Raw genomic sequence first — 11,017 nt, 5'->3', positions numbered from 1 at the left:
TCCACCATATTGGATCCGCCATTTTGAATTTTTGAAAACTAACATCGGATTTATAATCAGAGACCCCGAAACCCCGGAGTAAAAAAATTCGATTTTTATAACTATTATTAATTTATTAATAATTCACAATTTTAAATTTTTCTGTCCGCCATATTGGATCCGCCATTTTGAATTTTTAAAAACTAACATCGGATTTGTAATCAGGGACTTCGAAAATTCCCTGAGAAAGAAAATTAAATTTTAATATAATTAATTAAAATTATTAATTATCATTATTTGATTAATAATTCATAATTTAAAATTTCCCCTCCCCCATATTAGATCCGTCATTTTTAATTTTGAAAAACAGATGTGTAATCGGATGTGTAATCATTGACCCCTAAAAACCCCCGAGTTTTAAGACAATTCAATTGATTTTTAATTTCTCGTCCGCCATATTGGATCCGCCATCTTGAATTTGTAAAAAATGGTAAAGGATTTATAATCATTATAAATTATTATTAAATTATTCTTTTGAGATTTGAAATTTAAATAGAAAAGTTTTTTCTAACGTTTGCCCTCAAATAAGGAAATTTTCTTTTTCCTATTTTAAAATCAAAATAAATGAAACTTATTTTATCAAATGTCAACTTTCACTTTTCCTCAATTTAATAGTTTTATTTGCAGATCAAATATTTGCGCTCAATGACTCTAAAAGATAATAATAATTGCTACTAAGGTTAATGATACTTCTTGGCAATAATACATTCATACTAATACTATAATGAATAAAAAAATAAACAGAATAAAACACCTTGTTTCGATAGATACAAATTTGGAAATTTTATATGTCCAATAAAGAATATTTTAGATAAAAAAAAATTTACTAAAAAGTAAAAAATTGTATGAAAGTGTACCTTAATCTGGAAAAATAAAAAATTGGTAAATTTAAGATGACTGCAATGCACTTCAATAATAATTATGAGAATTATACTTATAATCATAATGTTCCATAAAAGCAACAAGTACAATGGAAGGCATTGAAATTCTTTTTACGAGAATTTAATTAACATTATCTCGACATAGTTTCTAACAATCATCATAAATATATATGTACATATATGTACATATTATTCATATATATATATATGAATAATTGAAATCATTGATATTTTTATGCCATTTATATTACCGTTCATATCTAATGAAAACTAAAGTTGATTATATATTTCAAGTTCAGTGTCATATTCGTAAAAGAAAAACAGTAAAAAAATTATATAATCTCTTACAAGTGACTAATATTTCTTTTTCATAACCGACATAATTAAACTTCTTCTCATGATCAATGGTGTGTGTGTGTGTGAATTATTTTTGTCAAATAATAACAATACTCTTAACATGCAACAATTATACATTTATTTTTTTAAAAATAACGTATTTTCTCTCTCTATATTATATAAGTGTGTATATAAAGGAAAAAATGTCTACATATTAAATATAGTCCAGAAGACAGTTCTGGAAAAAATATAATATTCTTAATAATTGAGACTCAAGTGCGGAAAGTAGTTTTGAATATTCATTAAATATATATGGTAATTGTGAATATTCTTAATTTTTTTATATCTGGTTTGTAAATTTTTCAATATAGTCTTAATATTATTCTATACAGTTCGTATATGTACATATATAGGTGAATTATTCCATTGTATTTCATCAAAGATCTTTGGGTTTTTATGATATTTATGAGTGTAGAGATTTTTATTGTTGTAATGCTGTCGAACATGGAAGAGTTGGAAAATGGTTTTTTGTTAGGTTTTTCCAATCCATAGAGTTCTTAGAACCTTTCATATCCTCCACATAACGTCTTAAGAACGTCCAATGTTCTAAAAACGTTTTCCGAACATAAAACTTTAGAACCAATGTTCTGGAAACGTTTTTAGAACATTGGACATTCTTAAGACTTTATGTGGAGGACATGAAATGTTCTAAAAACGTTGTAGGAACGTTTCTAGAACAAAAACTTTTTTGTGCCCACAGGGTACTGTTAACTGTAGGAGGATAATTATTTGATGACGTTGAAAAGCATTCTTGAACGGAGCAAGAAGTGAATTCGAAAAGAAACCGAAATTTAGATATCGTCTGATAATTTTTTGATGACACTAATGACTAAAACTTGTAAGAATGCCAAGAAGCTAGATGATGTCTTGAACGTACGATCCTGGAACCTGCTGATCTAGCTAATAGTTCAAAAATCCGTTTGGTTCCAAAAATTTAGTCTGCTCCAATTATGAAAAACTATGATGGTGACGGTAATGATACCTCTACATGACTTTGGAACAATTAGGCAAATTGGAAATCAGTTAATGATGATGCTAAATACAAAAACTCGTCAGACGTCACCTAATAAGTTCAGTAGTGCCTGGAATCCCTTTCTAATCCTCTAAATATTTACAAAAATGTTTCGTACCTGGAGATAGTGGTATTCACCACCTATGATACTGTTTATAACCTTTAGAACAATTAGGCGGAATGTGAATTACTTAAAAATACTAAATTATTATACTGCCTATCGGTATCATCCTCAACATCATCCATAAAGTTTTCTACAACTAGAATTCATTTACGTTGAGATTAAGGATGTAACAAACGTCTTCCAAAAGTAAGTCCCAAAGATTATCAATGAAATATCGTGGAATCATCCAAGTACATAAAATACAACATTTACAATCTCTATCACTGATGAGAAATATTTTCTCCTCTATTCAATTTTCTTTTGTAACCTATTTGCAAAATTTTTATTTACATTTTACGACGCAAATCGCAAAATCACAAAATCACATAGAAGCATATCTTCCTTTTTTCTTCTTGTTTCTCTTCATCATCTTTTATCTACAGACTTAGAAAACATGAGATTCGACCCAAGAGAATATTTTCTTTCCCCCAAGGTTTCAAACTCCTTTAATATCACAAAAATTGTTAAATATTTAATAAGCTCGACACTATAAAAAATGCAGGAATGGTCCTATTTTCCTTTCTTTTTTAACTAATTCTTAAATCTACTCTTCAAAATTCTTCCTAATCCTACAAGAGATTTTTTGGGTAGGGTCTTTTATTTACAAAATATTTTATATAAAAGGTAAATTTTGAAAAAAACATTTTTTTTTCTTTACTAAAATTCTTTACCTTATCTGCTGAAAAATATTCTATTTTCATAATTTGGAAAAAATTTTTTGGTAATTTCATGCAATAAAAAGCTGTTTTCGTTATTACTTGATACATATCGAAGTCTAGAGGAATATTTGCAAAAAAACCTATTTTGAGGTAGTAGGTATTTTTTTTACATAATATTGTGTATAACATTTTTTTTTTTGGAAAAATGTTACTTTATCTTGATTTTATGTAATTTTAGTTTAAAACCTAAAAGTTCTGAGAGTATTCCCGATAAGGCCGAGAGTAAAACAACTTTTGTGATTGTATACAAATAGGGATTAGCTGAAAGTCCTGAAATTTTGAAAGGACTCTCCAGTTCCTGTAAAAAAGAGATTTTTTTAAATTAATGTCTCCATGTAAGACGTAATATTAATTTTGAAAAAAAGAAATCTTTACATTAATTTTTAAATCGAGGAAGATAGACAATGGGGTTTCAGATCTAAAAGAGGAAATTTTACCTTTATTAAATCCGCCGCTAATTTTAAAACACTATTAGCAACCATGAGTTCGTCTTTTTTATGTGGTTTTTGCTCTATCTGCAGGTACAGATTTATCTGAAAATAAAATTTTTCTTTGGTAGTTGCAAAAGGTTTTGTTTAGATGAGCTTAGATTAATAGTTATTATCGTATCAAGGATGCAAAATAGGTGATTGCGACGATGGCGAGATGAAGGGACCGAGGGGACATTTTCGCGCCCGAGGCGAAGCCGAGGGTGCGAAAGTGTACCCGAGGTCCCGAAATCTCGCCAAAGTCGTAATCACCTTTGCGCCCATGTTGCGAACATAATTTTTTGTCCTAACTGCATGAAAAGTATGGCATTGAGGGCACGAGCGAAGCGGGCGCAAAAAACAGCAAGCGGGCGTAAAAGTACTTTTGCGCCCGCTCGGGCTAGATGAAGCGGGCGCAAAAGTACTTTTGCGCCCGCTTGTGTGACGTCAGCGGGCGTAAAATAACTTTTGCGCCCGCTTCCCTGGCCCCGGGCGAGAATCAGTTACTTTGCGCCCACTTTAAGTGCCCGAAATGACATACTTTTCGTGCAGGTAGGACAAAAAAATATTTACTGGAAAGTAAACTGAAAGTGGTGTAAATGATCTACTTTACCTGCTCGGTTATGAGAACAGAAAGATTTCTATATTTTTTATTAATCTTTGTGCCGAGGGTCATGAACCGTAGTACAAAAATTCCGAGAGCAAAACTCCAGAACAAAGCTTCTGCGCTATAGGGCGAATGTAAGCTTTCCAAATCCTGAAAAATTTTAACTTTTACTTAAAATCGAACTCCTGAGAATCGAACTCATTAGAAAGTAAAATTTCAAGAAGTGGAATTTTTAAAAAATCATTCAGAACATTTTTTTTGTTAGGGTAGGAAATTACCTTAATCAATTCTAAACTAATGAAGGATAGTAAAAGTAGTGTGAGGATAAAGATAGAGGAGACGATCACGTCCACTGACCGTTGGGGTCCTCTTCTCTGGAAACAAAAATATATTCATCAGAAGGGGACGATAATTTTTCTAATGAAGGATTAATTGCTATTAAGGGTATCCGCTTTCAATTACCTTTAAGTACGATCTGATGCTGAGCCAGGTTTTAATGTTGCGCACTTTATTCAGTCGAAAGTGTGGCAAATCAGATTTCCTCGCTCGCCTCGATGATGTCAGGTGGGAAAATAATTTTGCATAGAGCAAACGTTGCTTGTAAGTTCTCTCTGCCACAGCCAGTAAAAAGAATAAAAGAGATGAGAGAACGAGTCTTTCGAAGCCTGATATCAAAATCACAATTCGTTCCCTGTAATTGAAGAATAAAATTATAAGTCACTGTTGAACGTTTATTTTATTGAGGAATTCTTCCTTTGAAGCAACGGAACTAAGGGAAATATTTTGACTTTTCCTAAACTTGAGATGTTCTGTAAAAGTGATCTCCTAATGCTGAGCAAACCACCGCTATTCATTTGCTATTAAAATTCAAAGTTTTAAGAATTCCCAATTTATTTTCATTGATACGAACCAAAAAGAAGATCCGAATGCGACATCAAGCATTTTGCAAAACATGTCCACGTAAATTCCCATATTAACGAAAGATAATTCATAAGGTAATTCCAGAATTGTGGAATTATTAACAGATTCAGTGTTTATTTGATCAGTCAATCTTCTTATTGATGGCATTAATGAGATCAATAATGCGAGAATCAATCCTCCATAAAAATAATCCATACTCTCCGTCGTTGATTCTGCTCTTTCAATTATTGCCGAACTTATGTCCAATACTGAAAGTTCAGCTTTCTTTATATCGCGTCGAGTCCAAATTGTGCAGGACACTGAAATTTAGAGACATATTTAATTTTAAATATTATTAATTCTGCTAACTGAATCAAATTAATTATTAAATACTTAAGAATTAGAAAAATACCTCTATCGGATGTTGTGCAACTTGACAAAATAGACGGAGGTAATTCAAATTCCCATGAGAAGGGATGCTCCACAAATTCGTTGCAATTAAAATTTGATTCACTGTGAAGATCTGATTCTTCAAATTCCGAGCTGAAGGAATAATTACTCTGAGTGTATTTTACAATAATTAAAATATAAACTTAATTGATTTGGCAAATCTCTTTAATACCATTACTCTGGAGGGGAATAAATCTTAATCCAAAGAATTACAAACCTATAACTACACTCGTCGCTATTTGTCGTGACTCCCATCCATTCGGTAGCCGATGTTGTTGCCTCGGTGAAATGAATATTAGCCGTTTCCTCACACTCGCCCTCTTCTTCGCTCTCACACTCCAGAACATTTTTCCTCGAACCCGCAGAATCAGACATTATTTCTCTTCCCTTCTATAAAAAATTACAATGCCAAAATGATAAAATTTACCATCTCTATTAATTATGATTAAAAATTACCCTCTCGTAGTCTTTAGTTAATAAACCGTTCTCTTATGGACTTGAAAAAATTTATTTTTCTGCAGAAGCTACTAAAAATTATCCAACACATTGTAGGTTTATTAAATGTTCTAAAAAGAGTTCCAAATGCAAACTATTTTGTGTTTATAGCATTCAGCAAACAATGAGATGAGCACAGGTAAGAAAAAGCGATTATGAGATGTGATGAACGTACCAAACTATTGCAGCCATCTCCATCACTATCGGAATAATTTCCCCCCTTTTTTGAAGTATCGGGTGCTGCATGTAAAGTGGGAAATTTGTATTCTTTAGTTATTTTTGCTACTTTTGCCAGAGATTGAAAAAGCGATTCTAATTATCAGAAGGCATTGATCATGTTTTCTTATTGGGATACAAGAAACAATTCACAATTGTGATAGAAATACTTTCTCATGTAATGACAATGTAATATCCAGGATCAATGTCTTCTTTAGTTACAAATCTAAAAAGTAAAATTTTTGTTTACTTGTTCTACCGGAAAAACGTCGTGCTAGTGAATATTCCTGTTCGGTAAGTTCTACGACGTTTCCTTTCCCCTCGAGATTTTCCTTTTTATTCTCTATCACAGGTGCTATCACTTCTCTTTCATTGTCACTGGAGACGTTTCCATTTAGACTCTCGAAACCATCGTCGTCTTGATGAACAACGATTCCATTTTCCACAACTTCTTCAACAGGTTCTATTAGATAATTTTTCGAAACTGTTAGACGCAAAATTCGCTAAAGATTTTTAGGAGTCTTCCATTAGGGGGACTCCAGTTTTCTTGGTGCCAAAAGATCATGTCAGGGGAGGGTTCTAATCTTTTTGGTAGAAACTAAAATTATTGATAATTACCTGGTTGATCTTCAACTAAAGGTGACTGAGCATCGACAAGAGACGGTGAATTCGATCTTTCTACTTTCATTTCAGCTACTTCGTTTTCCACATCTTCGAGAAGTTTCTGAAATTAATAATTCCATCAAAGAATTAAAGCAGTTGCAGTGGCAATAGCAAATCATCAATTGTCTATTCAGAGGTTGATGATTTGCATAATCGAAGGTTTGCTTTCCAATAAAATCGCGATCGTAATTTAAATAAGATTAACACCTTTCACCTAATTGAAAGCTCGGATCAAAGAACCGACGCTTCTAAACGCACAGAACACATTGCGAAGCGTCGGTTCTTCGATCCGAGCCCTCAATTATATAAAACTTACTGGTTTTGGACTAGAAGTAATGGCACTCTCTATTGTAACTTTTTTAGCGAATCGAACTGACGACGACACTTCCACACTAATCGTACTTTCCTTATCGGACGTATTGTCGACTGTCGATTTAAAATCATTATTACCACCTGTATAAAAAAAATTTCCATTATCAGATAGAAACATAATTTAAAAACCGTTCTTCCTGATCTACTCCAATCAAAATACAAGAAACAAAAAGAAATTAATTCTCACGTAAATTTCTTCTAACTCGTGATTTATTAAAACGTCCCCGTCCATTCCTGGAACGTCGAGATCTATGATTATCACTTTTCGATAATGACGGTCCCGAATGGGTGGAAACAATTTGAGAGTGGACGATGCATAATGTCAACATCATCGCAAATGGAATTAACACTTCTGCAGTGGAAATAATCTATAAAAAAATTAAGAATTTTTCATACTACTTTTATTGCAATAATATACTCTTGAAAGATTAATGTAAAGTTTTCAAAAATTCAAAATGGCGGATGAAATTTTTGAAAATTTATCACATTTGCGTGAAACTAGCTACTTGGGGGTTTTTTGGGTCGCTAAATACGAATTTGATATCAGTTTCTAAAAATTCAAAATGGCGGATGAAATTTATAAAAATTTATCGGATTTGCCTGAAACTAGGAACTCTAGCGTTTTTGGGGTCGTTAAACACGAATTTGAAATCAGTTTTTAAAAATTCAAAATGGCGAATCCAATATGGCGGATGAAATTTATAGAAATTTATTGGATTTGCTTGAAACTAGCAACTCTAGGGTTTTTGGGGTCGTTAAATACGAATTTGAAATCAGTTTTCAAAAATTCACTCAGGGGTACTTTGGGTCGCTAAATACAAATTTAAAATCAGTTTTTAAAAATTCAAAATGGCGGATCCAATATGGCGGATGAATATAAAAAAAATTTATCGGATTTTTCTGAAACTAGCTACTCAGGGGTTTCTGGGGTCGCTAAATACGAATTTAAAATCAGTTTTCAAAAATTCAAAATGGTGGATCCAATATGGCGGACAAAATTTATAAAAATTTATCCGATTTTCCTGAAATTAGCTACTCGGGGGTTTTTGGGGTCGCTAAATACGAATTTGAAATCAGTTTTCAAAAATTCAAAATGGCGGATCCAATATGGCTGACGAAATTTTAAAAAATTTAACGGATTTGCCTGAAACTAGTTACTCGGGGGTTTTTGGGGTCACTAAATACGAATTTGAAATCAATTTCCAAAAATCAAAAATGGCGGATCCAATATGGCTGACGAAATTTAAAAAAATTTATCCGATTTGCCTGAAACTAGGTACTCGGGGGTTTTTGGGGTCGCTAAATACGAATTTAAAATCAGTTTCCAAAAATTCAAAATGGCGAATCCAATATGGCTGAAAATTCTCATTTTTTCCCTAGTTTACCATAAAAAACTCACGTCTGATTCGGAATCCTTGTTGAGAAGATGAAAAAATATGACAATATTGAAAAATTGAAGACTATAGAGAAGTAAAAAGAATGCAAATGTATATCGACTCGTTTGCTGTATCCACCAGCGACCATTGAGAGGAAGAAATAAAAGTCTTTTTAATGCCAACCACGTGACTGTTCGTAATCCATGCTTCGGTTTTGCTTTTGTAAACGAGGAACCTTAAAAAATTGAAAATAATCTAAATTAATCATTTAAAATTAATAATTTTAAATAATTAATTTTTAAAAAATATTTTTAAATATTAATTAATATTTTTTGATATTATTTTACCTCTCACAAGATCCACGTCAATATATTCGGTTTTCAATTTTGCCGTTCTCATCGGAACGTGAGTGAAACCACCAAAAATTCTCTGTTCCACGGTTTTCTCCCATTGTTGCTTATCGTAGGTGCCAATTTTTTTCTGATACCTTAAAAAATTGAATGGAGAGAATAAAAATTATCTTAACTTTAAATGGGAAATTTTTGCTAAGGTTTTAAAATGAAATTAACTAAAAAAACTAAAATATTTTTTATTTAATAAATAATATAAAAATGGTTCTTGATTTCCAAATCAAGTGACTAACACATTTTTATACACAAATACAAATTAAAAATAAAAAAAATAAATTCTAAACTAAAATAAAATTTTTGTTTATGTTTACATTTTTTAATTCTCTTTTCAAACAACACAATGTTATCTTGTGAGTAAAACAACAAAGGAAATAGTGAAAAATATGTCATAATATAGAAACAAAATAAGAATAACAAAAGAAAGTTAAAAAGTATTTTAAAAACAGTAGTAAAATTTACCAATGAATAAGATGATTAATTGCCATAATAATTTGCTTTTTTAAATCACAAAAGAAGAATGTACGTTATCGTTCTGGATTTCCGTAAAGATAACAAAATTTCTCTCTCCGATCCAGCCAAAAATCTGTGACCCCTTTCCTCAAGATTAACCTCACGACGAATCACCTTGACGTTAAATGTTTATCGAAAATACTTGTTCCCATAATATTCCAATAAAATTTGAATCTCTCCTCTTGAGTTTCAAAAAAAAAAAATTAATTAATTAACAATCTCTCGATAAACAACCGGAAACAACTCGATTGTTTATACTAAACAATTGTGTCGAATGACGGAGTCCGTCATTCTTTTTATTTTCTATTTTCTTTCTTATTTCTACTTGCATCACATACAATACGCACCGCCACCAGAAATTAACTATCGACCTCGAAATCCCTTTTCTGCGCACTCGCCATATCTATAACCATTTGTGTATACAAAAATGTATGCGTGCATACACTTGGAAAGTGATATTGTATGAATTAACATACTTTTTTTTTGAGAAGAATTTATTTTAATTTTTTCACGTACTGGACAAAGAAATTAAAATTTAATCATTTTAAAGACGTAGAGAAGTTACCAAACTCATTTAATTTTTTTGTATTCTCAATATTATTTTTAGTATAAATATTTTACGTCAACTTTTATTATTTCTCAATCTGTCAATTTAATACACACGTGACTTGCGACACGTGGCAATTGAATATGAATCTACTTTCTTAATTTCTACTCTTTTAATTTACATACTTTACAATTTGATTTAGAATGAAAAAGAATTCATAAAATTTTATTTTAGTATAAAAATTTTTTTTTTCTTGTTTTACATAGAATTAATAATTGTTTTTATTAATTTAATTAAGTATGGGCATAAGAAGATAATTAAATTAGTCTATATTACTATTTTTATATTTAAAAATAATTAAAATAATTTTGTACGTTTGAATAAAATATTTAATTTATAAATTTTTAAATAAGATAAGTTAAAATTATCTTATTTTTTAATGGAATAATTTTTATTGTTAAGATCATTATCAATATTTTAGAAAATTTCTTTCACTGTTCAATTTTTAATTTTGCCTCTAAACGGAAAAGTGATAACTTCGGGTCGTACTGTGGTTAGTCGATAATATAGAAGGGCAACTACATTGAAAATTATACCAAACAGTTTACCGAAAGCGAGTGCTGTTTCTTTCCTTCTTCTTTTTACGTCATGTTTTTAAGAACACTTCGCAAATAAATAGATTATGCTCATGACATGCTCATGATTAATTAAAATCTTTATAAAGTATGGTTATTTATTTGTTATAAAATATTAACTATCTTTTAATGCTTTTCTTTTTACTTGAAATTTAAATT

At 30.8% G+C, this 11,017-nt stretch overlaps 2 protein-coding genes across 5 annotated transcripts in view; one reads left to right on the top strand and one right to left on the bottom strand.

Moving 5' to 3' along the window:
- The window catches only part of LOC122508689 (proteasome activator complex subunit 4A-like), a 186,238-nt gene that overhangs the window by 133,472 nt on the left and 41,749 nt on the right, over window positions 1–11,017 (top strand). The gene's annotated exons all lie outside the window — the stretch shown is intronic.
- On the bottom strand, window positions 1,400–10,299 carry LOC122508697 (protein phtf). 3 transcript variants are annotated; one of them, XM_043622198.1, is made up of 17 exons: window positions 10,024–10,297; window positions 9,626–9,857; window positions 9,104–9,243; window positions 8,780–8,991; window positions 7,568–7,748; window positions 7,325–7,461; window positions 6,964–7,069; window positions 6,596–6,808; window positions 6,305–6,369; window positions 5,852–6,024; window positions 5,597–5,727; window positions 5,195–5,504; window positions 4,747–4,975; window positions 4,563–4,658; window positions 4,291–4,434; window positions 3,648–3,743; window positions 1,401–3,508 (listed from the first exon to the last, which is right to left on the bottom strand). In XM_043622198.1, exons 2-17 carry the CDS (start codon window positions 9,649–9,651, stop codon window positions 3,359–3,361), a joined length of 2,409 nt encoding a protein of 802 aa, XP_043478133.1. In that variant the 5' UTR covers window positions 9,652–9,857; window positions 10,024–10,297; the 3' UTR covers window positions 1,401–3,358. The 3 variants fall into 3 exon arrangements, with proteins under 3 accessions (XP_043478134.1, XP_043478133.1, XP_043478132.1); XM_043622199.1 differs by having other exon boundaries at window positions 1,400–3,508; window positions 5,852–6,021; window positions 9,626–10,299; XM_043622197.1 differs by having other exon boundaries at window positions 9,626–10,297.

The sequence above is a fragment of the Leptopilina heterotoma genome, unplaced genomic scaffold (genome assembly GCF_015476425.1).
Source record: "Leptopilina heterotoma isolate Lh14 unplaced genomic scaffold, ASM1547642v1 Lhet_55, whole genome shotgun sequence".
Taxonomy (NCBI): domain Eukaryota; kingdom Metazoa; phylum Arthropoda; class Insecta; order Hymenoptera; family Figitidae; genus Leptopilina; species Leptopilina heterotoma.
This window is presented reverse-complemented; position numbering and strand designations above follow the sequence as displayed.

Coding starts and splice junctions, on each gene's coding strand:
- LOC122508697 (XM_043622197.1), bottom strand. CDS start 9,651: ATGGCAATTAATCATCTTATTCATTG. Junction 6,809..6,963: donor TTTAGTTGAAGATCAACCAG/GTAATTATCAAT, acceptor ATTATCTAATAG/AACCTGTTGAAGAAGTTGTG. Junction 3,744..4,290: donor CTGTTCTCATAACCGAGCAG/GTAAAGTAGATC, acceptor TTTTATTTTCAG/ATAAATCTGTACCTGCAGAT.